Genomic DNA, 27916 nt, shown 5'->3' on the forward strand with positions numbered 1-27916 from the left:
TTATTTATGTTGTCAGATTTGAGACTTGATTCATAAAGCTAACCAGAAATCTTACGCGTTAGAAGGATCTTCATATTGAATGAATTAGCTCAGATTTTATGCGGTATTCAGTTATATATTGTTATAGCCCATAATGGCATCTAATTTTTGGCCAAGAATTATGATTGTAGATACAGTCATTCTCGAAATATTGAGACCCAAAGTTTTAAGACTAATGGCCAAAAACAAGAGAACTGTTGATCAATTGTTAGAAATATTGAATTTATGAAATTTGCCAGCAATTTTTATGGATAGAGAATAAGTTTCGGCTTGCCAACTCTCGCGGTCATAAAATGCGATCTGTTTAACTGTAAATGAAACGTATCTGTTTTAAAGAAAAAGAAAAGTTCTTTTTCCCAAAATTAATTGCTTTTCTGGTTGATCATCACAAGATACATCAGTAAAATAAGTTTCTCGAGAAAACTTGCTTCCAAAGCTGAAAAAAAGGCAATCGAAGTTACAACTTTGACCTTAATTTTCTAGAAAACTGTTCATCGGATTAATTGTTTATTAGCACTAAAAGATTCAGTTTTCCCGACCCTACAAACTCATCAAGTCTCGACTCTTTGCTCAAATGTTTGAGCCTTTGGCAGCATTTATTGCATTTCATTTGTAAGTTTAACCAGAAAATTGGTTTATTTACCAAGATATGTGTTGAGATGAGTTTAGTTTGTTAGATAAGTTGTTTCTTGTCCATTTACAAGCCCAATATCGTAAGCCAAATGACCCTATTGAAATTTATTAAGATGCATTGAATCATTAATTAACAACGAGTTAAATTGGTAAAAGAATGTTAATTGTAGGTTATGCCATTCTCGAAATATTAAGCCTCAAAGTTCTAAGACCAAAGGCCAAAATCAAGAGAACTGCTGACAAATTGATAAAATCATTTGTTTCATGGTGTGATCCAGCAATTTTTATGGACAAATAATAAGTTTCAGCATCTTAACTCATGCGGCCATAGAAAGCGATCGGTTTAAGTGAAAATCGAACTTATCTGTCTTACAGAAGACATAAAATTTTATTCCTCGAAATAAGTGCATTTTCTGGTTTACCATTTAAATTCACATCAGGGAAATGAGTTTGATGAAAAAGTCTGCTTCCATAAATGAACAAAAGACGATCGAAGTTTCAACTTTAAACTCGATTTGCTCTAGAACTATTGACCAGAGAAACTTTTTAAACGCACGATTAAACTCAGTTTTTATTTCTCTACAAACTAACAGAATCTAAATCTGAAAGAAATTAATTTTTGCCCATTTTTGGTAATTTTTGCATAAATAAGTTGACAATTGTGTTAATATGTCTTTTCAGTAGCAACTAAAGTTAACGCTTATTTACGGAGCAAATTTCCCTTGGACTAGCAAATGATATGTTAATATCTCGTGCTGGTTAGAAGCAAAAGAACTGAAAACAATATGAATCGTTATATTCTGAATTACCAGTGTCATCAATTGTTTTATTGGATTGGTTAAACAGCCAACAAATTGTAAACTTAATTCATTGGTGAATCTTACAGATATCTTGGTATAACAGTTGCACAGGTAAATTCATCATGGTTAAGAAGAGAGAAGACTACAATGAAGATGATGAGTTGGTTGAATGTTGTTGGGTTTCCTTTAATAAGATTATCATTCGATTGGCTTCGATTTTTGCGACGACTCGATTTCAATTTGGACTTAATATTTCTATTAAATCATATCTTCAATTTTGTTCAACTAAAACCAAGAGTTTGTACTTTTCCTACTTGACTACCCACTACACTTGGCCATAACCCTACTTGTGTTGTTTCAAGCTTTCGCTGAAAAATGTTTTCCTTTTTCTGTTTTCTACTTTTCTAATGTTGTTTCATTTTTTAATTAAATTGAATTTATAGATTTAAGTGATTACACTTTATATTGTTGCAATGATGTCGAGTCCAACAAGTCCAAGTACACTCCATGGTTTGCTCAGAGGACGAGATAGAGGTTTAACTGTTTATGATAAAAAATTTTTGCTCTGTGCTGAGCGAGGCGATGTTGTTTCAGTTAAAAAGTAAGTATAAAAAACAAACATGTTGAAAGTTCAGTGTTTATTCATGATTGATCATCTAAATTTTACAATTTTGAATTGAAAGATTGTTGCAACAACATTGTAAACCTGATTCAAAGGGAGCTAGTAAATTGAACATTAACTGTACCGATCCGTTGGGTCGAACTGCACTCATACTAGCGATTGAAAATGAAAATTTGGAGCTGTTGGAGGTTCTATTGAAGTATAACATTGATCCCGGTGATTCCTTGCTCCATGCAATTAGTGAAGAATACGTTGAGGCTGTTGAAATTTTGTTACAACATGAGGAAAAGATTCATCAGCCTGGAGCTCCTTACGTAAGTGATTAACTCAACCCAACTAGATAAACTCTAATTGTGACTTGAATTAAGGTTGAGATATTGCTGAAAATAGTGTCTTATCAAGATTCATCTGTTTAACAATACATTTCTTAAAAAATTCACTTTATTTCGAGTATTTTTTAGGGTTCCCTTTAAATACATTTATATGTTTATGTTTTATCATTACATCTAGTTACATTGATAGTTTAATGTTTAATCAAATTGATTTAAGTGAATTTACTACAGGGTAGTGCAACGAGTCAGACATGTTAATTGCTCTTAGACACGGAAAGCAGAAGTCATTATTTTATTATTTGTAGTTCAATCAAGTGTTGTAAAAAAAGTGATTTATCAATTATTTTCACTGTCATCATAAGGCTGATTATTTATCTCGCCTAGTCTTTGTTTGTGTAAATTGAAACAAATTATCAAGTGAACAATTAAGTCAATGTCTAATGATTTGAGATTGATTCTTGTTGCTTTTACGATATTGATCGATTGTTCAAACAGAGTTGGGAAAAGGTTGATCATGAAACAAGCGCATATACTCGTGATATAACACCGTTAATATTAGCTGCTCATAAAGACAATTATGAAATATTGAAAATCCTCTTGGACCGTGGAGCAGAACTGCCTCTTCCACATGATGTTAAATGTTCCTGCTATGAGTGTATTACATCCATTTCTGCTGACTGTCTTCGCCATTCTCGATCACGAATCAACGCTTATAAAGCATTATGTTCACCGTCATTAATTTCATTATCAAGTCGAGATCCAATATTGACTGCTTTTCAATTAAGCTGGGAGCTTAGGCGTCTATCTAAAATTGAAAAAGAGTTTGCTCTTGATTACAAGGAATTACGGAGTAATGTTCAAAATTTTGCTGTTGCTTTGTTAGATCATGTACGTAATACTCATGAGTTAAGGATTATCATGAATTTTAGTACCGACGTGACCATCTCTGAGGAAGAAGAGATGAAATTGGAACGCCTAAAACTAGCCATTGACTATAAACAAAAAAGTTTCGTTGCACATCCAAACGTCCAGCAATTATTGGGAACAGTTTGGTTTGAAGGAATGCCTGGTTACCGACGGAAAGGCCCAATTAAACAAGCGTTAACGGTTATCAACATAGCGATGAAATTTCCACTTTATGCATTAGCAACCCTTTATTTACCGAACACCAAATTAGCCCGGATTGCGAAAAGATCCTTCATTAAATTTATAAGCCATTCTGCATCGTACCTTTTCTTTCTCTGTAAGTTCAACTTGATACTCTAATCCAATCCCATTTTGACTAGTCTCATTTTATACCTAAATAATGAGAATAAGAACAATTAGTGATTTGAAAATAATCAATTTAAGAATTGAAAGACTAAAGTCTTCAAAATAATAACAAACCAAGCTACAGAATAAATATTAGATTATGTTTTATAACTTGAACCCTTACCTTATCATCAATATTTAAGTCAGCTTGTCTTAACTCTCTTTTTTCACAACAGTATTACTAGTCCTTGCTTCCCAAAGAGTTGAATTTTTGGTTGTCTCATATCTTGATGAAAACAATATAACATCATGGTTAACAGAAACATACGTCCGAGAACGAGGTCGACCACCAAATTTAACTGAATGGGCCATCATTGTCTACATAATTAGCTTTATATGGCAAGAAACGAGTGAGCTTTTTTCCCTCGGACTATTTTCTTACATATCTGATCTTTGGAATATAGTTGACGCTTTATCAAACATAATTTACATTAACTGGTTTGCTTTAAGGTTTATTTCGTATCTGCAAGTTCAACTGGAATTGGCTTCATCAACACCTGAAGCACCATTTGAAAATAAATCTCGTGAAGATTGGGATCCTTACGATCCAATGTTGCTTTCAGAGGGAATGTTTGGAGCTGCATCTATTTGCTCTTTTCTCAAGCTGGTTCACATCTTTTCGGTTCATCCTCATCTGGGTCCACTTCAAATTTCACTTGGTCGAATGGTTTATGATATTTTAAAATTTTTCTTCATCTTTATCCTGGTCGTGTTTGCCTTTGGAACGGGGTTGAATCAATTACTTTGGTATTATGCTGAAAAAGAGTGGGAAAGGTGTAAATGGGGACCGAGTAATAATCTTCACCCTTTAGAAGTGGATCATGCATGTGAAGTTTGGAGGCGTTTTGCTAATTTATTTGAAACTTCTCAAACTCTTTTCTGGGCTTCTTTTGGTTTAATTGATTTATACAATTTTGAACTAGCGGGTATCAAAGAGTTTACCCGTTTTTGGGGACTTTTAATGTTTGGCTGCTATTCTGTTATCAATGTGGTCGTCCTATTGAACCTACTTATTGCTATGATGTCTAACTCATACAATTTAATCTCTGAACGAGCAGATACTGAATGGAAATTTGCTCGCTCCAAATTGTGGATCAGTTATTTTGATGAAACCTTATCTGTACCTGCTCCATTCAATTTACTTCCTCCTCTGGGTAAACTTTGGTCTAAAAGTGGACCTGGTTTGAAAAGGTTTCCCTCTTCTTCGTCTGGATCAGCCTTAAAAGAGACTTACTCTAATGTTATGAGATGCTTGGTTCGTCGTTATGTTACAAGGGAACAGCGAAAGGCTGAAGAGACTGGAATAGTAACGGAAGATGATGTTAACGAGATAAAACAAGACATTGGAAGTTTCCGTTATGAATTGATTGATATGCTCAAAAAGAATGGAATGAAATACGATTCAACATTAAGCCATGATGATTGTAAGTATAATACTTAATATACATTTTGTATTCTAACTTAGGAATTATTGACTTCAAATTGAAAGGGATTTAAATATAAATTGGATGAGGTTATCAAGCTCAAATAAACTAAAGGTTTTATCTGAATAGACGATTGATTCATCAAGAAACTCGATATTCAGAGCTTTAGAAACCTGAAACAGTTTAACATCAGAAGAAACCCAATTGATCTATATTGACTGGGAGCTTTCACTTTTGGTGGCAGTTAATGTTTGGGTAAAAATATGGGGTGATGATCTTGAATAAGATTAAATCGATTATTTTCTTTGGATTAATCTTCGACCCATATGTTTATTATGCAAAATCTAACACAATTTCCCTGTTTCTCTCTAATTTCTTAATCATCACTCTCTTCATCTGTGATCACAAAACCTCAACCTGGAACTGGAAAGGCTTCGGTAAACGTGAACGAATCCGAGAAAGGCGATTACTGAAAGGTTTCAATATTGGTTTAATAAACAGTGGGACAAGTGGGCCTAATAGTGGTGGAGGTCCTCTAAGGGAAGGAGATTATCCAGATGGTTCAACTGGTTTGTTAAATTTAATTGCAACCAGAGGAAGCTTTAAGAAACGTCAAATGGCCAGAGAACGATGGACAACAGCAGTTACAGCTATTCTTAGAAACAAAGGTAATCAAATTGGTACTACACCTAGAAGAGCAAGTAGCTTACGGGACTTAAGGGACGAGGTTTTAAGAGAAAGAGATTCTTTAACAACGGAAGAATCATTTGAGGAGATTGAAGATATTCATGTTTATGACCGTCTTAAGGATAGAGGTAAGATTTACTCAAGTCTATCTAGTTACAGCTTGGTAATTGTATTTATTTTTGTATTACAGAAAGAGTTGAAGTAATTGATGAAGTCAATGAGAATAAAAAATCGCTATCACTGGAAACGAAAGGTATTTAGCTATTTTAAGACTCAAAATATGTGACGATTTTTCAGCAACCCATCAATAAACTGAATTGATTTTTTCATTTTCTTGACAGATTTGCTTCTAGAGACTGAAACCATTGATCAAAGTGTACAAAATCAAGCAGTTGAATCAAATTTAAATCTCTCATCAATCTCACAAACATCACTGTTATCACCAGCAAGTCCATCAGATACGACTCCTTTGATTCCAAGCTTTTCTCAAACAGAAACACTTCCTCCACCTGCACCTGTAACTTATCCAAAATCGTCAGAAGTATTATCGACTGAGCCAGACATTGAAAAAACTGAACCTTCTACTGACCAACATAAACAACTTTTGTCTACAAACAAACCTGTTTCATCCGAAGTCACTCTTTCACCTTACTCTTTAGCAGCTTCATCTCACTCGGAGGTTCAACACACTTCTTCGTCTTTATCAGGTCAAATTAATAGAGGTTATCAGTCAAGTGATTCAGATGATAATGGAGAAGACTCAAAGCCTAAAAGTAAAGAGAATGATTCACAAAAGATGAGGAAAAGACTCGCGGCTGGTCGAGCGGTATCCAAGGAACCAGAAAAGAGACGAAAATCGGAAACCAGAGTTGATTTAAGTGGATGGATTTGAGATTGTATCAGTTAAGACGGTTATTACACTAAAAGAGTTTAAAATAAAAATATTGACCATGTAAGTCACAATTGCAAGACGCAAGATTAAGGTTGAACAAATTTGACTAGAAAACAGAAATTGTATTTAAGTGATTTTATGTTATCATTAAAGTTGAAAATAAGAGTTAAAAACATAAGCATTTTTCATTTGAAATCAAAAGACAATTAAAAACAATCAAAATTAAAAAAGGTTATCAAATTATAAACAAATTACATTACACATTTACAATGTCTATTTACATAAATGACTGTTTCTTTTTAAGTTTATGTACAGGTAATATGACTCAAAAGCTATTTATCCTTTTTGTTTCAACGTCTAGCTTGAAGTATCACAAATATACACATAATAAATAAACACGCCAGCATAAGCCAATTAATCAAAGGATTTGTCTGTTCAACTGTAGGTTCCTCTTCATTACGGACAATTATTTTATAGCTGTCCAGACGTGAGATTGGTTCCATTCGAGTAATTAAAGTTTCATCTCTACGAAGCAGATTCACACGACTTCTGATTTGATGGCGATTTTCATGTATACTTGAAATCCTAGAATTATTAACTCGTTCAATTTGGTATCCGTGAGCTTTTAACAGGTCAATTATTGAACCATTTCCTATAAAATGAGCTGATAAATAAAATAGAAGAAGAATGAGGAAAATTAAGTATAATTAAAGATTTAAAATCATTTTGACAAAACTAAACTTACCGACACCAAAAGCAAAAAAGTAAGCTTCACTGGGATGTTCTTTAAGTAGTGACATGATCCTTTTGACCATTTTGGGATTTCGGTTTTTTATGAACTTTTCTCGAAAATATTCCTCAATTTGTCCAGACATTAATGCGTCATCTTTAGACTAAATAAAACAAAAAATAGATCAAATTATTATCTAATTTGGAAGGTCCAAGTAGACTAATAAAAGGACGTATAACAATTAAAGGATTAGCCTATGGTAAGAGTTATTGGACAAAATTGCTTTACTTTTTTCAAGGACAGGCTTTTCAAAAATTTTAAACACAGTTGCTGGACAATAAGATTGAGATTAGAGAGAAACTGGAATGACAACTTACTGGCATTTGTTCTTGAGACATAAGCATATCGATGTTGCCACACTTGTACTTTTCGAGTAAAGCCTCGTACCTTTGAGTTTCAAGAACCAAACCACGGCGAATATTTTCATGATTGAAAAGTGACATATTGAGAGCAAATATAACATGAGACAGATTAAGATTATTCAAAGGTTCACATTGGTCTTCAACGTTTTCCACTGCTCCAGTTTTTTTACCCATCCTTTGAGCTTCTTGCGCAAGATAATAGTCAAGAGTTGGTGTACCATGAGATCGAATCTGTGATTCTGTCAAGGAATCAATCATTAATAATGTCCAAATGGCGTGTTTTCTTTTCCATTGAGAAGTTTTAGCGCGAAACAAACTAGATGCCTCGTCACGGGAATGACGATTTTTTGGCAATATCCATTTAGGCATCATGAAACGAACATGTTTTAAATGATCAACTAATCTTAAATAGAGATCACGAGGTAAAATACTTGATAACTGTTGTCCATGTGGTAAATATTTACAATCATCCATTCCATTTGATACACTGGGTTCGAGTAGGTCGAGTTCAAAAAAGACATTATCACTTTCACGAAATTTGTGTTTCACAATAGGAGGGATATAATCCCAAACTCGCGTATACGCAACATGTAGCGTACCAAATAGGTAAGCAGGTTTATTTAACCCATTACCGGTAACTTTCCAAAGGAAAGGAGTGTACATGCTATCACTACTAGCATTGTTGTTGGAAGAATTACAATTAAGAGCAAAAGATAGTCCAGATGAAAGGCAGTGAAGAAAGAAGAAGGAGAAAGATAATCGTAAATGGAATGATGTTGCTAGTGATGGAAGTGTTGAGAACGGTAAACGCAAAAAGATATAAATTCGATGCATTTTCGTCTAAAACTAAGGTTTACTAAAGATAAGTAAAAACAAAAAAAATAACAATAACAGGTAAGAAAGGTATTCTCGTCAGACACTTCATCGGTAGAAGGTAGATTGACCAAAAATAAAAAAAGACTTGGGTTACCAGAGAAACCAGAGAAACCCTAACGAGTTAAACAGTAACTACAATGGTTACCCAGATAACCTGACCTTTTTTGTGAGGTCAGCAGGTGAAAGAATGCAGGTGCAGATAGTTATTAAAGATAATAAACTAAATACTTTCTATGCGGTAATTCATCAGTATTTTAACGCTTTTTAGTGGAATCAAATGGACTTCTATCTTTGTGTTTAAAGTAAAGCCCAAAGAGTATAACAATTACTCTTCGGTAAACCAGGACAATATCAAAACATGTGCTTTTGGATGAACTTGAATGATATTCAAAATTGAAGTTTACTTAATCGAAATGGAAATAAAATTCCAGAAACATTATGACTGTGAATCATGCAAAAATTAACGCCAAAAAATAAAGAATGGATTTGTTTGGGAGAATGTTGACTGAATGTTTAACTCCAGTCAAATCTAGTTTAACAGTTAATCTAACATTCGAAGATGATAACAAAAATCTAAAGCAGATATCTAAAGCATTTATGGATGGATTCAAGGATTCAAAAATTTTGACTGATTCTATCATTTATTCTAGTCGTTTCAGACTTAAACATGAGTCACTCAAGTGACCAGATTAACCATATTATCATTGGTAGATATTTAGTCGCTAAGAAAAGTAGTATTGATTATTTTACAATGCTGGAATATTGAAAAATGTCTGAAAACATATTTAATATCTTAATCTTATTGCCATTTCACGATAAAACGTGAAGTCAGTAAAAAGCGTCTTAATCCCACTGTATTAAAATGGGCTCCGGCTCATCTCTACACTGAATAGCATTTCGAGACGCGACAAGTTATAGTGCTTTGAGTAGCGGCAAAAACGCAAAAACAATAATCATTTGAGAACAAAAGTAAAGGTCATAATAAACTGGAAAATGGCAAAGTTCTGTACATAAATGACAAATTTTTATGACACTTAAATTGACAGTCAATATTCTTTTATTTACTTTTTAGTACAATATATATATTCTTTTATGGGTTGATAATTCTGCTTAATTAATTGAAGTAGATTCATTGCCAACAAATGTAGATATTTTACAATCCATGCCCAACAAGGAAAAAGGGGAGAAGAAAGCTTTTTGATTGAACATCTAAGTGCATGACAAAATTATCATCACTAATAATTTTACATTTAAAAGTTAATAAATTGTATACATGAAGATCACTACGGACATTACGGGTAATTTTTATTCATTTTTCGTTGTTCATCCTCGCATTTTTTCCTCTCGTCAAGTGGTTGAGGTGAAAGTTTGATGGGGAATTTTCAAAAAAAGCAAAATCAGTCCAATTTTTATTTTGCAATTCAAGTTTCATCATTTAAATAGACTTCGTTGAAATTGTCTAATTCTGTTGATAAAAAGCTAGCTTTGTTTTTTAATGTACGAGAACTATTAGCAATCTCTTCCAATTGGCGAATCTCAGCATCTAATTTGTTGATTTCTTGTTGAATGTCTTTCATATTTGAGTCAATCATGTGACATAAACGGGCAAAAGTTGCGGTCAGTTCCCTACGGAAAAAATGGTAAAATTATTAATTAGTTAGGAATCGATCACAATTTTGCTCAATTTTTTTGCAATGAGATTTTGTCTAAACTTGAGTATACCAATAATAAATAGTTAACTTACTGCTGAACTTGGTGAGAACAGTTTGCACTAGTTAAATCGACAATCAACTTTAATTTTCGAGTAGCATGGTTAACGTATTGTTTCTTGAAAGCCTTTTCTTTGGCCTTGTTAGTCCAAGTAAACCTTTCGTAAAAGTAGAGGAAAGTATACACTCCAAGAGTTACTGCTATCACTCGCCAACCAATTGTCCTAACCATAAATCCACCGAGAGCAAGAGCTCCAATAGTTGTTTGTGATTGGGTTCCACTGAGAAAAGATATTTTCTCAATAATAGGTAACAGGTCAGCATCAGCAGATATACTTGAATTATGGTGAATTGACTTATAATCATTGCTTGGTGTCTGTGGTGCCGTTGAGGGTACCGATCGAGGAATCGAGTTTCCTTTGGAGAAAAAGTTACCACTTCTGAAACGTCGAATCATTGACAAAACACCAAAGGAGAATCGAAATTCTAGATCTTCTTGAAAATCGGCACATAATGATTCACAGTTGATTCGATATAAAATCTCAAAGCTTTGTCTCGATCTAAATGTTAAAAAGTCAATTCTTTTAGCTTGCTCCTCTGGAATCAATTGTGTTACTCGCTCAATCATTTCTTTTTGAGAAGATTCAACACAACATGATAATTCAGTTGATAGACGCGCTCGCATATTTGAATCTAAACCTTTTTCCACGTGTGAATGAAGTTCTTTCTTATAAGTCTGTACATAGTTTGGATCATCTGAAAAAGGCCTTTCAAAATCACTAACCAAAAGTGATAAGCGACGAATTTCCTCCTTCAGGGCCAAATTAACCTTTTGCTCAGTTTGCTCGACTATGTAAATTATTTTGTGCTTGACTTCATTGGTTAACATTTGCATCTTTTGATTAGTCATCTCAAGACGATTTGATTCCTCTTTGCGATCACTTGATTTTTTTATTCTTAGGTTAGTTGCATTTTTGTTAATTGTGTCAAGTAAATGACTCAAATCAACAATTATACTGTTTCCACGTCTCGCGTGTTGGTCAAATTTGGTTTTAATCGAAGACTTGGAGAGACATTCCTCAAATTTTCTCTCAAAATTTTCAAATTCAAAGTAACGATGCTGGAATCCTTCAGGAAATGTTGGAGTAATACTATCTGGGGATTCTTGGGTACGCCAGATCAAAACTTCTTTAGCTGAAATGAAGAAAACTCTCTCTGGAGCTTCACTGCGGGACACAACTTTTAATTCGTCAGCAAGAAAAGATATACTTCGATCAGTATGCTGTTTCCGAACACGGTCCAGATTTTCTGGTTCACTAGCAGCAGCATCCCAACGATTATTCAGAATAAAAATATTTGGCTTAGAAATTTTTTCACTGACTTTGTGAAAGAAAGCTTTCTCTGTCCGCATTAACGTTGATTCTGCATTGGAAACTAGGACAAAAAGGTCAGCATCTAGACAATGTTTATCAATCCATTCATCAAGATTAGGGGAAACATCAATTCCTGGACTATCAACAAGGACAACATCGTCCCTAAGAAGAGAGCACTTATTTTTAGGCCAAAATATTCGAACCAACGTAGCATCACCTAATTTCTCTGAATTGAGAGCATTTGCTAGGTGAGAAACTGATTCAACATTTAACTTTTCATCGGGGGCATTTTCCAAAACAAGATATGCTTCATCAGTATCTGAGCCTTCAACTTGAAGAAAACAATTGGTTGTATGACCCATACCAGAGGGTAATATTTTACGTCCCAAAACAGAATTGATAACCGTGCTTTTACCGTTACTTGTACGACCAAAAAAGGCAACTTTCATGTGATCTCTTCGCAGAACCTCTCGAATGTTGGAGACTCTTTCAGCAAGATTGACCACTTTATTGAATGCATCTGCCTCCAAAACATCTTCACGACAGGCTTCCAAGAATATTTTACTCTCTTCGACATAACTTTCAATAGCAACAAAGATATTGTTGATTTTTCTCTTGGCAAGAACAAATATCTTCAACGGTGAATCAATGGGCTCGATTACACCTGATACAACGCCTAAGTTAGTTCCATTAGATTTTAAACAATGATTAGTGTCTACCATTAGACTATTCCTCAGTAAATTCGCCATTCACAAAATGTCATAAAATTTGCACACATTCACAGATAACACAAAAAAATTAAATATTAAAAAACCATCTAAACAAGTTTTCACAATAAATCTAAAAAACCAAAATTGTCAGCTGTTAGCATGTGTAAAGCCTATGAGAAACGCCATCTATTGATTTAGCATTTACTCATTTAAAGTTAGATCACTATGGTTATGATGCAAATAGAATGTGCTACCCTCTATTAACTGTATTAATCGATGCAAAAATAATAATCTGGGAAAATTCAACTCTTATAAATTAAAATACATTCTATTAATTAACTGCTATTTTAGCTTTTTTATTTCTTCAATCAACCATCAGTTAGCTTAATTTACTTACCACTATTACATTTGTTTCATATGTTGCCCTATTGGACTAGTTAGTGAGAACATCATTGAAACATCAAGGTTGTGTTATTATTATGGCTGGACATCTAAACAAAAGTGATACTTCCTTGTGGCTTCACAATAAATTAGGTAATGCCAATGATTTGTGGTCAAATGGTTCAATTTGTTCTCAGTTAAATGCTGATGTGCTAAAAAATATTCGAGACTGTTTTACTGATCTGCAATCACTGGTCAAATTGAAATTACTTCTATCCTTCCTTCATCTACCTAGAAGGAATGTTGAACTGGTATGTTTTCAATGTTTTCCTCGTATTCTGTTTGTTTATTGTTGACTTTTATTTTCAATTTATTCACGCTTTTTGCGCTAGACTGTGTTCACTAGAGTCTAGGGTACATTATTATCATGCTTGAATTACAAGCATCCAATACTATTGTATCAATAGTCTATATCATCTGTTTCAAAAACTGATTAATCTACCAAAGTTGGGCTAGTTTGACTTGACACTTCTTTTGGATTATGATTCATTGCTTTGTATCTTAATATAAAAACTGGCGAAAATACTAGAGAAATTTTATTTTGATAAATTGATTTTTGAAGTATTATTGATTTAGTGTTTCTTTTACAAAATTTCTTATTCTTATCTGTAGTGGCGATCCGAATTAGAAGAGATTTTGGAAGTGGCTTCCATTGATAGTGACCAATGGGTGTCAATGGTTGCTGAACTGTTAAAATCTTTTCCTGAAACTGGAACAATCAACTTTAACGTTGAAGAAAATGCCGCTGTTTTTACTGATCTAATAACAGACTTGAAAAAATCAGGTGAGATTTTATTTTCTCTTTTATCATGTTGACTATATTATTGATTTGTTTTTTCTTTATTGCAGTTCGTAAACATTCAGACCAAGGAATACTTCCAATTGAGTCTTTATACCTGAATAAAAATGCCTTTACCGCTCAAATAGGCGCTCAACCTCAACCAGTAAAACATTTTACCCTCCGGAGGAAACCAAAATCGGCTGCTCTCAGAGCTGAGCTTTTACAAAAATGTGATTATACTTTTATTTTCTACCCACCTTTATTATTTTGACAGGTACTATCTTGACTTTGTTTTACCAGCCAAACCCAACAATTATTAGTCTAACTAACTGCTTAAATAACTCTCTACCTAAAAGGTAGCATATTATGCTTTTGTTTGTCCAAAAAGATGGGCTTAAAGACAGCCGACTAATCCTTTCCTCTAGATCCTCATAAGATTTAGTGCAGATGGTCATTCTTTCACTCTCACTTAGGAAATTTAAAGTGTCAACTTTTATCAGTGAACTTAGCTATTTTTTAGAAAATTTATTTTAGCCCAACATTATAAAACAAAATTATTATAAACCTATCTGAACCCTAAACTTAAAATGAATGCATTCTCTAAATTGTATTTAACAAGAGCATAAGAAAGTGAACATCTGCAGTAAATCCTTCATTAACTAACTTTGAAGGACTAGTCGGCTTCAGTTTGAGTTTTGGAGTAGACGTGTTGATTGGGCCCTTCTCCTCGTCTTTAGACACACAAACGGATTATTTTCCAACTAGTCTTGCAGTTTGAAAATTATTTGAACAAATATGCTTAAGTCTTAATTGACAAGTCTCAGTATCAAAACAAAGTCAAGATTTCGTTTGTCCGACTGACGGCCGATGAATAATCTTTATACCTCGCAATTCTCTTATTTTATTCCCTATTTTTACAGCTATCGATGTCGCCTCAAGTGCAAAGAAAAACATGACAGCTCCTGCTGCTCCTGCTAGATACAGAGGATTATCAAAAGAATTAAATGATAACAGTAAGTTTTTCATTGATATTTTTTAAAAGTGACTTCTTACATACTATTTTATCTATTTTCAGCTCCTTTGAAAGGTATTCCAAGTCGCAACTCTCTTGGGTCGTCTATTTCGACGTTTAAAACGCCTAATCCTGCAAACAGAAGTGCGGGAAGTGTACGTAATCCTACAAGACCGACAATACCTGGAGTTCGTCGAGATGGAGGTATTAAACTTTTAGATATCGGTGAACAACCATTAGGAAGGGATGCTAAACGTAAAAAGCGTAACCAAGAAGAAACCGAAACTAAGCAAAAGGAAAATGACAAGACTAATGGACAAGATTCTTCAGCAACACCCGATTACGCTTTGGGTCTTACATCAATGGTACCTCCAAGTCCAGCTCCTGCTTACTCAGTTCCTCAAACACCTGGTCCTTATGTTAGTGAACCTACAACACCTAAAAAGGAATCACCTTCAGCTAGTAAAACACCACAAACAAATAGTCTTATAAAAATGAAATCTCCTAACGATGAAGAACCGTCACAATCTACTGAAACGTCATCCCCTTCAACTGCTTCTTCATCGACTCCAAAAATCACACCGATCATTTCTGGATCATCTGTTATCACTTCACCACAGAAAACCATCCAATCAAATCCAGTTCAAGTTAACTCTCAAGTTACTCCAATAACAATTGTACCTAAGCAGCAAACAAAACAACCATCTGATACTACGGTGAGTTCCCGCTAAAACTAAAAAACATTTTAAAACTGTAGCGAATACAATAACTTATTTAAATTTAATTTTTCTTTCTCAGCAATCTCAACCCCAACAACAGGGATCACAACAGTTCAATCAACAAGCACCCGTGCCTCAACAACCTGTGCAACCAACAACCACAACCACGACAACACCTCGTTTACAATTATCTCAAAAACAGATTTTGGAAGCGCAAGAATTGTTCAAGAATTCTAATAGCGTTGGTAAAGTCGAAAAGGCTTTGATTTTAAGTTTTATGGGTGGATCACGAGAAAATCCATGTCCTCATCTAGGAGATATAGTTACTATTAAATTAAGCGAAAAAGAGGAGCAAGTCAGACAACCCGATGGAACAACTATCAATGTTATCGCAGAGAACCATTATCAAATGAATTATAGCACTGGAGAAGCCAAACAGATAAAAAAATTGCGACGTCTGTAAAGTGTTTTATTGATTATTTTTAAAATACTGATTTTTTATGCAATAAAATATTGGACATTATGCGAGAAGATTTTCTCGGTTTCCTATTTAATACAATAAAAAGAAACCAGGCAATAAATGAGGTTAATATTGCAACCACAGTCGAAGAATAGATCAAGGCAATTTTCGAAACAGCTTGTTTAAAAATAGTATCAAAAAAATGACCCATCTCGGCAACATCCTCGTGGACTCCATCCAAATTTTCAAACTTCTTTATTGCTGAGCAATGAGTATTCGACTTGAGACAGTCTCCTTGACCAACCATCACATCCAAAAGCATTTTAGTTAATCCTATCGGTTCATGAGAAGAGCCCAACAATGTGGATACACTGGCACTTATTTTTGTGCTGATAGCGGGAAAATCAGACGCCATTGATGCTCCAGCACGACAGATAAGTGCTTCTTGACATTCTGGTGATAAACCCACCCAAGACAAAAGGTGATCAAAATATTTAGTAAATTGCTGCAAAAGATCAGCAGGACCACTGAATTTTAGCGCGGTTGTTTCATTCATCCGTTCAATGATCAATCTAGCAACAGGAGAGGCGAAACTTTTCTCAAATAAAATATTAACACTATGAATTAGCAGAATGACGACCAAGTAAAATGAAACACTCAGCAAAAGCGCTACTTGTCTCAAACTTGGTATTTTATTCAAAGCAGATCCAAATGATGTCATCATCTCGTCCGTAATTTCAGTGGAATTAAAAAGTCCAAACCCGTTCATGATGGCCACAAAAAAACAAACTTGGAAGAGTCTTGTACCTTACTTACAATTGCACTAGTTATGTTTAACGATGAATTGAATATGAGTAAAAGTGAAGAAAAAGTGAGGTAAAAACTAAACCGATTAACGAAAACATTTGATTTGTTGGTGAAACAATTTTAAGCCGTTTATCCCAAAACTTTCAATAAACATTCTCATGTATTCCTTCACCTTCTATGGCATTTATTGATCAAAGGTATCGATAAGAAAGTATCGATATAGAGAAAAATTTCGATTTTTACTAATAGATGGAGCTGTGAGTCACCGCCTGTTCCCGAGTCTTGTGTTTTTAAATTTTCTCGGTCTTTTTCTGGTTTGATTCTGATTGTTAGTTTTAAGATAAATTCCATCTGATTTCAATTTTTGTTTGAATTAATAATATTATCATCTCACCATAAATCATGGAGAATAAGGAAGCTCCTGCGATTAAATTGCCTATGGTTTACATTTGTGCTGGTAAGTATCTCGTTGTTTTGAATGGATTTGTATCATTAACTTTCCTATTTCTCTTTGGTTAATTTATTTTTGGATTACTAGAGTGTCATAAAGAAAACGAAATCAAGCCGAGAGATCCTATCAGATGTAGGGAATGTGGTTATCGTATAATGTACAAAAAGCGAACCAAAAGATGTAAGTTTGTTGAAATTCAAAATTTTGAAAAATTTCATGATCACTTGATGGATTTTATAAACTCATCTATGTCTTCCTATCGTTTTCTCTCATTTTATAGTGATTGTATTTGATGCCAGATAATTCGTATTCACTGACCGTCTTGATTTTTGCTATGATAATTCACTTCAGTTCAAATCGATTTCAGAAAAAACAGTTTTGGCTGCTGTTGTCGACTGTGGTAGTTCGGACATCATATCTGTAACTTGCTGTAAATAAGAAGAAAATCGCAATTAAACAATCTTTTCACCAAATTTGCTACCAATACACTTACTTTGCGGACATTTGTTTTGGTCATATCTTCTCGAAGATTAAGTAGTGCTGTCAAATGATCAGCTGAAATATCAGGATATTTTTTTATCAGGCCCTATTCAAGAAAAGGTTGAATTCAGTAACAGAAGCTTCTAGCACACATGTAATATTTTCCTCTTACCGAAACTTCTAGAAATAGCATTGACAAATCTTTTAGTCTCAAAAATTCGGCCAAAAGAGGAAGTGAATCGAAAGGTGATGTTTTCTAGGAAATAATGAGAAACCATTGAAAATCAAGCAGGATTTGAAAGAGTTGAAAGAAACGTGAATCGGAATCTACCAACCTTTTGTTCTAATTTTAGTGTGTTGTAATTTGATAATTTACCAATCGCAATTTTGAGAACTTCGCCTTCTTTTATAAACTTTCGTCCAAATGCCTCTCTTTGAGTGTGATCTTTAAAAGTCATTTTCCTAGTGGAAATGGTCGTTAATAATATTAAGCTTCAATTATCAGATGTACTTACTTTTTCAAAATCGACGTAATGTAACTTTTCGCCAATTTGGTTTCGAGAGCAACTTTCAGTGCATCAAAGTTTCTTTCTTTGAGATGATTATAATCACGGACATAATCTTCTAGAGTTAGGCAAACATTTTCAATAACACTGAACTTTCCTTCCAACCATTCTCGAGTTCCAACTTTGACCAATTCTTTGTCCAAGTCCAAAAATAGCTCATGAAGTAAAAATTTGATTCTGTAAAATTTCCAATGTGAATTTAACAAAATGCGACTGAGCAAGTACTTGTATAATTTATAAACTTACGTGTCTTCTCTTAATTTTTCAAATGAATTTAAAACATTTTCGAATGCTTGATCGGAACTAGCATTTGTAACAGAAGGATACTTTTTACGAAATTTCCAGGCAATATCAACGAAACTAACACAATTGTTGGCAACCGCAATCTAAAACGAAAGATGTTTAAGCATCAATAAAAGCGCTACATGTTAAAAATGTTGGTTATTACCATGTAAGGAGTGAATGAGTTGAATTGTCCTCTATCCTCGAAATGAGAGTCACAATACTTGTGGACGGCATCTTTATATTGTTTGGCGAAAGTTGCCAAGTGATCTAGACTTAAAATTAATACTCTTGTTGTTAACTTCTGATCCACAGTTTTAGCGACTTGAAGCTGGATTAAAAGGAAAAAAATCAATTACTAAATAAATCAATTAATCAATGATAAATCAATTTACATGTTGATCAATCATTTGGAAAACAATAACTGGCGTTGTCGTCTGGTAATGCCCAGCATCATCGGTCTCTGGTGGATTTGCACTGCTCCAATCTTTCCATTCACGATTAATTGTGTTGTTCATCCATTCCTTATAATTACGCTCAATAGTTTGCAAATACTTGTTGGTTAATTCATCAACCAATTGTTTAGGTAACAATGGAGGTAATCCTTCTTCTTTCAGATCAAAATCGAGGTCTGGATGGGTCATCAAATCAGGTCCTTCATACTTTTGAATCCAATTCAAAAGAGTAACGTACTCATTTCCCTCCAATTGAAGAGCCAATTCCTGAAGATGAGTGCTCATACATCGGTGATAAATACTCAACATTTGTTTAACAATGTTGTACTCAGGAGGGAAACAAGGTACAACGGCAAGTTTTACAGTCTTTAAATCACGAAGAATCTGTCGCCGAACAACCTCCAAGTGTCGCACCAGCCACATTTTATCTTGAGCTCGCTCATCAATTTGAGTACCAACTATTCGCTCATTAACAGCTTCCTCAAGAATTTTGAAGACCATATTCCTCCATTGTTTAGGCCTACCTGGCGGCATGAAATCAGTTGATTCTTTCCTTTTTAAGGCTGCTGCATCATATCTTTCCTCTCTTTCAATTATCCTCAATGCGGTTACAATGATAGCTGGTTCTTTTATTACAGAGTTTAATGTTAATCTTATAATCAACCAAAGTTGTTTACCCAATTCTTCCGATAATTTTTCAACTTCAGAAAAATAATTTCTAAGCATACTTTTATCCTGTGAATTGGCTGATGATAGTCTGTGTATTTCGTACAGCAAGTCGTCTCTGGAATTTTCCAATTCTGTTAAACATTGATGAGCTAACAATAATTTACCCTCCGAGATGTAATATCTTGTCTTGGATACATTTTCTGGGACATTAAAGATGTGCTTAAGATTTTCTTTAGCTGCTGCTAATTGTGTATGCTTCATACTCTCATCTCGAACTCCTTTAAGCTTTTCCACCAAACTGGGAATAATAGCCAACTCATGTTCAATCTCTTTAATTAATCCACGAATCGAATGGGCGTGTGTAGATGATGTTTGCAAATGAATCAAACCCTTACGAACATCATCCAACTGCGTTTGCATCGCTGTTCTCAACATAGCTTCCCCAGCAGCCTAAATCCAGTAATCATAGCATAAAATTATTAAATATCTATTCTTAATTTTCGATGCAAGACTACATCAAAGCTTAAATTTATCAAATATAAAGGCTTACCTCTTTGTTAAGTCGGAGTTTTTTACTCTGTCTGATTTGCTCCAAATTGTTAGTTCTTTGAAGATTACTTGATACCAATTTAGCAGCATTTTGCTTAGCTTCACGTTCAAGCTCTTTATCCATTTTAGAAGGAATAAAAAAGCTCAGAGATTACAACAATTAAGAAATCACTTCTTTTAACTGTCAAAACTGCTTACAGCTGATCTCTTTCGGTGTAAACAGTAATGTGGTTGCCATTAAATTTCTCAACGATCCCTATAGACATCAGGTGATTGAATGTACTCAAAATGAAATGTTATAGCAAATTATGGATCGTTTCTTGTTTCTAATCTAATTAATCTGATTGATTCAAGGTTGCCAACTAATCAACACTAATGTATCGACTTGTTTTATCATTACAATAATAATTGCTTAACAATAATTTTTATCTCCTTAAGCCAAAATTAACATCGACCTTACTCTTTTCTCCTTCCAGCTTGAATTTTGTTTACAATTGTTCGCTTACGTTGGTATTTATTTAATGATTACAATAATTCAGTTTCAGCCTCCTGTTCAGGGTTAACTTTCTATTATGGAGCTGATTGGGGCAGTTTTATTTTGCATTTCCTTATTGTGTTGATTATCAATATCTCTTTTTACCTGCTCTTAGAAATCAATGAAAATTACATATAATTCTGGTTTATGTTATAGTAATTGAATTGATTTTTTTTCTAATTGCTTTGAGCAATAAAATAGTTATTCAAAAATGACAAAATCGTTTTATTTGATAACAACCAACTTTTGATTAACAAGATTAAGAGTTAAGAGTATTTTGTTTTTCGTTTAAAGGTTTCTACTTATTAATATAATTGGAATGAAAACCATGAAATCATCTGGTCTCTGAATTAGTTTAATAGGTTAAAGCTGATAGATTATTGAAACTAATTAAGTTATTGTTGGAGATTTTCATTGTTGCCGTACATGACTTAATATTCCCACACTTTTGATAAGTCTATATTAACTCGAGTGTTTCAAGCAGAGTTAAATGCAATGTAAATGAAGTCAACTATCATGAATTGTCGAGATTATACTTGTTTCTTCTAATCACAGACTTACTAATCATTTTGGAACAACATTTACTCAATTGGTAATCATCACATAATGATAATAGGATGAAAAGACATAAATTAAACTAGATTGATTAGTCAAATGAGACAAAATTGCACAAACACATCGCCAGCAAAATGAATATCATTCCAGAGCCAATATTTATAAATAATGTATTTGCTCTTTTTTTATTCAAAATATTTTCACTTTTGCGAAAAAGACTCGATACCAGGCTCAATTAACTTAAATTTCAGTAGGAACTTCATTTTGAAAACGCAAATCTACGAATACCAGCAAGGGTTGACTTGATGATTTGTTTTGTTCCCTCCATTTTTTACTCATCACCTCCTCTTCCTCTGATTTGGTTTTGTTGACGAAGCTGAAAAAACATGTAAACGTATAGAGGAAAATATATTAAGATTAATCGTAATGCTAATGAATTGACATGAGATTATTCAACAAACCTCATTAAGCTCTCTTTTTGTATCCTCTTCTATTGCTCGAATATCATCGATTGTTAGACCATACCACCTATCAATCCAACAGAATAGCTGTCGATGGAAGGTTAAAAATAACCTTCGTTCTGTCTGTAATTTTATCAAAAAGACAAAATAGAGTGTTAAATCAAGATACCAATCAAAGTACAATCTAATTTGATTGCATGATATATATATTGAAATTTAACTATTGTCATCCATTAAGTTACATGTATTGGAACAATAAATTAAATTTATGTTATCACATTATTGTCTAAACTTGTTATTAACACAATAAATGTGACACAATAAAACTGTTTGGTTGAAATGAATGAAGGAAATGACGATCTGCTCAAAAAAGCTGAAAAAAATGAAATGCTCCATGAACATTAGTTATTTAATCATTTATATTGCAACCTAGATATTTACTAGATTTCATCAAAATCCTACTTGTGATGAATAAGACCAAACAGGTCAGATAACAAAGAAAGATGAGGTAAGCCGAAAGAATTGTAACTTATATACACTGATTAATCACTAAAAATTGAGTAAAGCTTTGATCTTATTAAGATGTTATTTGGAGAACAGATTTTGTAGATAGTATTTTCCTTCATTCATTCTGAGTGCAAACAGTGGATTTTACATCGAATGCTAATCATTAGCCCATAAATTGTTTACCTGATGTATAAATGATTCTATTCGATTTTGAAGACCACGCCATTTAAATTCAACAGTCACAAGCTTATAACAACACATTACTGGATCAGATTTTTTCTGTAAATTAAAAGAACCGTACCGTTAGTGAAATTCAATTACGGAATCATATTTCCAAAATACTTACGATCCAATCTTTTGCTAACGGTCCTCGTCCAGTTTTGGTTGACTTAAATTTTGTTGGATCTTCACTTTCTTTGTAATCCTTTATAAAAAGAGAATGAAAAAAAACAATGAGCAACCTTACTATCAAATTGTTTTCGGGTGAACGATCACAAAATGTGAGATTGTCCTGGAAAATTGGAAGTTTAATGTATGTAGACATGAAAACGATAGCATGGTAATAGGATACCCTAAACTAAATGACCTGATCATGTATTTTCATATGTATTAAATTATAAGCTAGCTGACCATTGTTCCTAATTAGATAGATGATCAGACAGAAAATTATTCGCAACAAAAGTTAAAATGAAATGGTAGATAGAGTAAAATCGATTCACAAAAACCTAAAACCAACATTGAGACTGTTAGGCGTAGCCATGCTACAACACCCTATCATTAAAATAATAAAATAGCAAAAGTATAGCTCGAAAAAAATATGGTGAGAGGAAATGGTAAAGAAATAATAGTTATAGATTAGGTAAAGTGATAAACGAAGAGAAAATGTACTTGAAGAAATTACTTACTTTGCTACTAACTGGATCATTGGCGATATCGATGATTTGCACTTCTCGGTTTTTCAATTTATTGGGAGGAAGTTGATGCACATTTTCTTGTTCACCATTATCTGGAAGATGTAAAGACTCAATTGTGATGTGGAAACCATCCTTCATATAATTAGGATTAGTGATAATTGTTTTACAATAGGGATATGCATTCCAAGCTTCCTCATGAATTTCAAGGGATCCTTTGGGGGCAAGAAATTTCACAAAACCGGGAACTTTGCTTTGTAAATGATAAATTTTGAATGTATACTGTCCTTCACTGTATTTACCATCCAATAAAGGATGATTGGTGAAGGGTTCATTTTTAACCACTTCGACTCCTTCTCCACCTCCGGTTTCACTTTTACTTGCCTCAGCCACCGAATACAATTGACCAATTTTATATTCCTCAACCGATATTGGAAGAACCACACGATACTCTTTAATTTGAACCATTTGACCGGCTTTTTATTTAAATTGATATTAAATTATCAACAATAACAGTAACTTAAACAAGTGGACAGACAGCATTAAAGTTAAATGGTCAAAAAACAAAAAATAAACATAAGACCGATCCCATTACTCTCAAAATTGAATCAAACTAAGGTAAAAGTGACTGCAAGAGTAAGCTCTTCATACATACAAATATCGATCAAAGATTCAATCTTTATACAGTCAAGCCTTCTCAAAATGAGGCTGAGTAAGGATAACCAGAAGACTATTTTAACTAATAATGAGTATGAATAGCTCTTCTAATCAACATTCAGTCATATTTTAAGTTAGTTTTTCAAATTTAATCAACAATTTAGGTTGTTTTAAACTCCTAATTTGTCTAATAAATATCCTATCAATTAATTAAACCGATCTAAACATCTATTATTAGTTTTTTAAATTAACAAAAATTGTCTTTTAAAATTTTAATAATTCCGCACTACGTTGCCTTGACAGCATTCCCTTTTAAATCTGTGTATGACTTCAAAACTATATTGCAGTAGGTAAATTGAATCGTTATAAACTGTTTTGTTTGAAATTGTAAATGAATCTGTTAACAATGAATCTCGGCGGGTTGAATTATTGAATGATTCCTTAACAGGTATGTACCATTTTAAATAATCAATTAAAGCTTAAGGTTTCTTGCAACTGTAGACAGTTTTTTTTGAGCTGTCAAAAAACTGTCAAATGGCTTTTAACTCAAGCTCATTTTAGATTTATTATAGAACTGATGGTAATTTTATTGCTTGTTTAAATTAATTGTCTTTTGTTTTTTCTCTCTAAACTCTAGTTGGATTATTCAATAATATTAATGATGGCTGGATGGTTACCTATTTTTGTGAACTATTGGTTGTTGATTTGAAATATAGTTTCCATTGGTAATTGTTGTTACATTTACACCTTTTTATATTTTATATGATTCCTGACTCTGTGCACATTATGCTGTTATTTGGATTTAAATTGGCCACTATTTAAAGATCTCTATTTATTTGCTTGTTTACCTGAAAACATGACCTCTTGGAAAGATTGGAAACATTGCTCATGTTTAAGACCCTGTTTTGTTTACTGTTTGAAGCCTTGCTTCTCGTCATTAGGAGAAGAGTATGGCTTCAAAGACTGTAAACATTTAGATTTTAGCCATTGCAATCTTAAAGAAGTGCCGGACGAAGTGTTTTCACTTGAAAGAACTTTGGAGGAACTGTTACTCGATGTTAATTCTATCCGTGATTTACCCAGAGTTGTTTTCCATTGCACTGGTTTAAAAAAATTATCAATTTCTGACAACGAGATTGAAACGTTACCAAACGCCATATCCTCTTTGGTTTATTTAGAATATCTCAACTTAAGTCGAAACAGTCTATTAGTTATTCCAGATGGTATCAAGTGTTGCAAGTGCCTTATTGTTCTAGATTGCAGTGTTAATCCATTGGGTAAAGTTCCTGACTCGTTAACGCAGTTAATCAATCTTCAAGAGCTTTATCTGAATGATACATTTTTGGAATACTTGCCAGCCAATTTTGGAAGGTTATCACGTTTACGGATTGTTGAATTGAGAGAAAATCATATAAAAATTTTACCTAAATCGTTTCAACGTTTAATCAATTTGGAAAGATTGGATATTGGTCAAAATGAATTAGCTGAATTTCCCGAGGTGTTGTGCAATCTGACTAATCTTCAAGAACTCTGGATCGATGGTAATCGTATTTCATCTCTGCCCGAGACACTTGGAAATTTAACAAACTTGACTTATTTAGACGCCAGCGAAAATCGGATAGTTGCTGTAGCCTCCAACATTGCTGCTTGTCATAAATTGACTGACCTGCTACTTTCAGGTAACAAAATTGTTGAACTTCCTGAGACTTTGGGTAGCTTGAAATATCTTACTTACCTAAGATTAGACGATAATAAATTAACCAGTTTACCGCAATCTATTGGAGGACTTTCTTCTCTTCAAGAATTTGTGATGAGTAATAATTATATTCAATCCCTTCCCAAGAATATTGGTTTCTTGCGGAATTTGCACAGTCTTATAATGGACTGCAATAAATTCAAAACACTACCAGATACCATTTGCAGTTGCAGTAAATTAAGACTACTTTCAGTTGCTAGCAATGATCTGTCAGAACTTCCTGATGATATTGGTCGTTTAAGTAATCTAAGAGTATTAAACCTGCGGAACAACCAGCTTAAATTTTTGCCTTACAGTTTTGCTAATATTACCAACTTACGTACACTTTGGCTGTCAGATAATCAACAAAAGCCGATTATGAAATTGCAAACTGATACCGATGAAATTACCGGTAAAAAGGTGTTGACTTGTTTTCTTCTTCCTCAACAAGCGCCTTTTAATCCTGATGAAGCTTATTTGAGTGACCATGATGACCCTTCATCATCATCTAAAGGTGAATCAAAAATGTACAATTCGGAGAGCAGAATTAAATTTTACTCTGCCAGTGGAGAAATTGATGAGAAAGACGACCAATTTATAAGTAAACTAGTTCGTAATCCCACACCTTATCCGAAAGAACTTAAAGCTCATGCTAGACATGCAAGGAACTTGGCATTGAAACGTCGAGATTCATTTGGTAATGGAGAGGATGATGATTTTCGACCTAAAGAAACTTTATATCAACAACCATCAAACTCATCTAAAGGACCAGATAGAGCTAGTCATACAGAAATCAAAGAGGCAAAATTAACCAAAGCCTCAAAATGTGACCGAGAATCATCAGTTCCAAAGAGTGAATTAAATTATGAAAGTCAACAAACATCTGATCAATATCATCAATACCCTGCCATCAATCAGGAAGAACAAACAATGCTTTTAAAACAATCAAATTCACCAGTAACTTTTGAAAATCGTGATTCCCCCTCACTTAACATTGCGACTCAAAATCGAAACACAGCCAATCCACCAATTATCACCGACCATCCAATTGTTGAAAGCAAAATGAATTTTTATCCACAATTTCCATCATCGGCAAATGAATGTTATTCAATGGTTGTTGATCAACAAAATCGGCCAGTGACAATTTACAATAATAACTCAGTTGAAAATTTGCTTTCAAATTATCAAGTCAATCTGTCTAGCCAAGAAAATTCTCGATCTAATCATCAATCACCGCCATCATCTTTATCACCACCTTCATGTAATCAACATCAAACGTTGGAAAAACAATTACTTATGAGAACAGCAGGTTATTCTGTTCAAAGAGAAACACCATCATCTCATCATGCTTCATACTTCCAAGATAATTCTTCATCAAGTAATCCATTAATTGGATTGAATGAGGCTAATCGTTCATCTATTAAAAATCTTTCCTCGCACAGTAATGTCAGTGGTTCTGTTGGTGGTGAAAATAATGGAGCCCATATATTAAATTTTTCTGGACCAGAAAACAAGGTTTCTTATCGTAATCATGATTTACACCAAACTCTCTCTCAAAATCAAAACTCACCCATCTCGTCAGAAGAGGCCAAAAGGATTCATAGTTCGTCAACCACCAACCCATCCACTAGTCAAATTGTTCACCAATCTTTACGACATTTATCCAATGATGCCATAAACAATCAATTATCAAAGATAATGCTGAAAACGTCCACATCAATAACACCTAATAAAATAACACCATTCAATGAGAGCGATAAATTTTTTGATAAAAAGTTTACTTGTTTACCACCAACGGCCACTTCTACCAACCAATATAGATACATTAGTTCACCAGCCCAAGTAATTTATCAACAATTCTCTATGGGTCTTGATCAATTGCCAACAAATCACAAAACCCATACCCTTTACCACCAAAATAATTCACCAACAGCAATGAATCCAACGTCAACCACAAATCAACAAAGTCATCATTATAATCAACACAAATCTTCACGAAATGAAAGCTCACTCATCAGTGGTCAAGAATCATTCATTCCCATATCTCCTCAACCAACCGATAGCTTGTTGACAACAACAACTAATTCCAGTGGAAGTTAATGATCTTTCATTCAAATAATGTTATTAATTGTGCTTAAAATTTCATCTTGCATTTATTATATTATATTTTCATTTCTCCTCTCATTCCTTTTGATTCTACTTAATGAACAGAAAATGTTCAATTATGATTTATCCTATTAATTTATTTTGACTTTATTTTTTACTGTTTTGTTTAAAATTTCCCTCCAACATTTGTACCCAGTAAATTATGTTTATTTAACTT

The 27916-nt window shown here is 33.5% G+C and overlaps 8 protein-coding genes across 8 annotated transcripts; 4 read left to right on the plus strand and 4 right to left on the minus strand.

Annotated features, from left to right (window-relative positions):
- The first annotated feature begins 1831 nt into the window (after positions 1-1831).
- LOC107365698 (transient receptor potential-gamma protein-like) lies at positions 1832-6913 on the plus strand. Its single transcript, XM_015933257.3, has 7 exons — positions 1832-2073; positions 2156-2408; positions 2922-3669; positions 3914-5161; positions 5593-5976; positions 6039-6101; positions 6190-6913. Exons 1-7 carry the CDS (start codon positions 1946-1948, stop codon positions 6738-6740), a joined length of 3375 nt encoding a protein of 1124 aa, XP_015788743.2. The 5' UTR covers positions 1832-1945; the 3' UTR covers positions 6741-6913.
- LOC107365745 (metalloprotease TIKI2) lies at positions 6861-8811 on the minus strand. Its single transcript, XM_015933304.3, has 3 exons — positions 7848-8811; positions 7486-7633; positions 6861-7404 (listed from the first exon to the last, which is right to left on the minus strand). Exons 1-3 carry the CDS (start codon positions 8724-8726, stop codon positions 7091-7093), a joined length of 1341 nt encoding a protein of 446 aa, XP_015788790.2. The 5' UTR covers positions 8727-8811; the 3' UTR covers positions 6861-7090.
- Positions 8812-9807: 996 nt separating this feature from the next.
- Positions 9808-12691, minus strand: Marf (Mitochondrial assembly regulatory factor). The gene is made up of 2 exons (XM_015928918.3): positions 10513-12691; positions 9808-10394 (listed from the first exon to the last, which is right to left on the minus strand). The coding sequence occupies exons 1-2, from the start codon at positions 12597-12599 to the stop codon at positions 10190-10192; spliced, it is 2292 nt and encodes a 763-aa protein (XP_015784404.2). The 5' UTR covers positions 12600-12691; the 3' UTR covers positions 9808-10189.
- A 155-nt stretch (positions 12692-12846) lies between these two features.
- Positions 12847-16044, plus strand: Nelf-A (Negative elongation factor A). The gene is made up of 6 exons (XM_015928941.2): positions 12847-13252; positions 13614-13785; positions 13851-14012; positions 14703-14795; positions 14858-15510; positions 15593-16044. The coding sequence occupies exons 1-6, from the start codon at positions 13040-13042 to the stop codon at positions 15974-15976; spliced, it is 1677 nt and encodes a 558-aa protein (XP_015784427.2). The 5' UTR covers positions 12847-13039; the 3' UTR covers positions 15977-16044.
- Sec6 (Exocyst complex component Sec6) lies at positions 15962-20437 on the minus strand. The gene is made up of 9 exons (XM_015928929.3): positions 20234-20437; positions 18955-20133; positions 18726-18890; positions 18524-18663; positions 18227-18454; positions 18047-18173; positions 17884-17967; positions 17725-17817; positions 15962-17659 (listed from the first exon to the last, which is right to left on the minus strand). Exons 1-9 carry the CDS (start codon positions 20354-20356, stop codon positions 17579-17581), a joined length of 2220 nt encoding a protein of 739 aa, XP_015784415.1. The 5' UTR covers positions 20357-20437; the 3' UTR covers positions 15962-17578.
- On the plus strand, positions 17069-17704 carry Polr2K (DNA-directed RNA polymerases I, II, and III subunit Rpb12). Its single transcript, XM_089265829.1, has 3 exons — positions 17069-17237; positions 17319-17411; positions 17512-17704. The coding sequence occupies exons 1-3, from the start codon at positions 17183-17185 to the stop codon at positions 17532-17534; spliced, it is 171 nt and encodes a 56-aa protein (XP_089121955.1). The 5' UTR covers positions 17069-17182; the 3' UTR covers positions 17535-17704.
- Positions 20438-21480: 1043 nt separating the features above from the next.
- On the minus strand, positions 21481-23842 carry LOC107361990 (phosphatidylinositol transfer protein alpha isoform). The gene is made up of 5 exons (XM_015928965.3): positions 23196-23842; positions 22637-22714; positions 22474-22569; positions 21784-21906; positions 21481-21698 (listed from the first exon to the last, which is right to left on the minus strand). Exons 1-5 carry the CDS (start codon positions 23667-23669, stop codon positions 21654-21656), a joined length of 816 nt encoding a protein of 271 aa, XP_015784451.1. The 5' UTR covers positions 23670-23842; the 3' UTR covers positions 21481-21653.
- Positions 23843-24208: 366 nt separating this feature from the next.
- Lap1 (leucine rich repeat containing protein 7 lap1) lies at positions 24209-27913 on the plus strand. Its single transcript, XM_015928908.3, has 2 exons — positions 24209-24306; positions 24496-27913. Exon 2 carries the CDS (start codon positions 24715-24717, stop codon positions 27691-27693), a length of 2979 nt encoding a protein of 992 aa, XP_015784394.2. The 5' UTR covers positions 24209-24306; positions 24496-24714; the 3' UTR covers positions 27694-27913.
- Positions 27914-27916: the final 3 nt, after the last annotated feature.

The sequence above is a fragment of the Tetranychus urticae genome, chromosome 1 (genome assembly GCF_039701765.1).
Source record: "Tetranychus urticae isolate SD_2017Ah chromosome 1, NJAU_TeUrti_SD_1.0, whole genome shotgun sequence".
NCBI lineage: Eukaryota > Metazoa > Arthropoda > Arachnida > Trombidiformes > Tetranychidae > Tetranychus > Tetranychus urticae.

Excerpts from the sequence above, each read along its gene's own strand:
- Sec6 (XM_015928929.3), bottom strand. The coding sequence starts at position 20,356 with ATGGATAAAGAGCTTGAACGTGAAGCTAAGCAAAATGCTGCTAAATTG. Across the intron at positions 17,968-18,046 it reads CACTAAAATTAGAACAAAAG|AAAACATCACCTTTCGATTC; the intron begins GTTGGTAGATTC and ends ATTATTTCCTAG. Across the intron at positions 17,660-17,724 it reads CCAAAACAAATGTCCGCAAA|CAAGTTACAGATATGATGTC; the intron begins GTAAGTGTATTG and ends TCTTATTTACAG.
- LOC107361990 (XM_015928965.3), bottom strand. The coding sequence starts at position 23,669 with ATGGTTCAAATTAAAGAGTATCGTGTGGTTCTTCCAATATCGGTTGAG. Across the intron at positions 22,715-23,195 it reads ATGATCCAGTTAGTAGCAAA|GATTACAAAGAAAGTGAAGA; the intron begins GTAAGTAATTTC and ends CTTTTTATAAAG. Across the intron at positions 21,699-21,783 it reads CAAAAAGAGAGCTTAATGAG|CTTCGTCAACAAAACCAAAT; the intron begins GTTTGTTGAATA and ends ATGTTTTTTCAG.
- Marf (XM_015928918.3), bottom strand. The coding sequence starts at position 12,599 with ATGGCGAATTTACTGAGGAATAGTCTAATGGTAGACACTAATCATTGT. Across the intron at positions 10,395-10,512 it reads TGTTCTCACCAAGTTCAGCA|GGAACTGACCGCAACTTTTG; the intron begins GTAAGTTAACTA and ends TTTTTTCCGTAG.
- LOC107365698 (XM_015933257.3), top strand. The coding sequence starts at position 1,946 with ATGATGTCGAGTCCAACAAGTCCAAGTACACTCCATGGTTTGCTCAGA. Across the intron at positions 2,409-2,921 it reads ATCAGCCTGGAGCTCCTTAC|AGTTGGGAAAAGGTTGATCA; the intron begins GTAAGTGATTAA and ends TTGTTCAAACAG. Across the intron at positions 3,670-3,913 it reads ATCGTACCTTTTCTTTCTCT|TATTACTAGTCCTTGCTTCC; the intron begins GTAAGTTCAACT and ends TTTTCACAACAG.
- Nelf-A (XM_015928941.2), top strand. The coding sequence starts at position 13,040 with ATGGCTGGACATCTAAACAAAAGTGATACTTCCTTGTGGCTTCACAAT. Across the intron at positions 13,786-13,850 it reads AACAGACTTGAAAAAATCAG|TTCGTAAACATTCAGACCAA; the intron begins GTGAGATTTTAT and ends TCTTTATTGCAG. Across the intron at positions 15,511-15,592 it reads AACAACCATCTGATACTACG|CAATCTCAACCCCAACAACA; the intron begins GTGAGTTCCCGC and ends TTTCTTTCTCAG.
- Lap1 (XM_015928908.3), top strand. The coding sequence starts at position 24,715 with ATGACCTCTTGGAAAGATTGGAAACATTGCTCATGTTTAAGACCCTGT.
- Polr2K (XM_089265829.1), top strand. The coding sequence starts at position 17,183 with ATGGAGAATAAGGAAGCTCCTGCGATTAAATTGCCTATGGTTTACATT. Across the intron at positions 17,238-17,318 it reads TATGGTTTACATTTGTGCTG|AGTGTCATAAAGAAAACGAA; the intron begins GTAAGTATCTCG and ends TTGGATTACTAG. Across the intron at positions 17,412-17,511 it reads CAAAAAGCGAACCAAAAGAT|TGATTGTATTTGATGCCAGA; the intron begins GTAAGTTTGTTG and ends CTCATTTTATAG.
- LOC107365745 (XM_015933304.3), bottom strand. The coding sequence starts at position 8,726 with ATGCATCGAATTTATATCTTTTTGCGTTTACCGTTCTCAACACTTCCA. Across the intron at positions 7,634-7,847 it reads TGTCTCAAGAACAAATGCCA|TCTAAAGATGACGCATTAAT; the intron begins GTAAGTTGTCAT and ends TGTTTTATTTAG. Across the intron at positions 7,405-7,485 it reads CTTTTTTGCTTTTGGTGTCG|CTCATTTTATAGGAAATGGT; the intron begins GTAAGTTTAGTT and ends TTTATTTATCAG.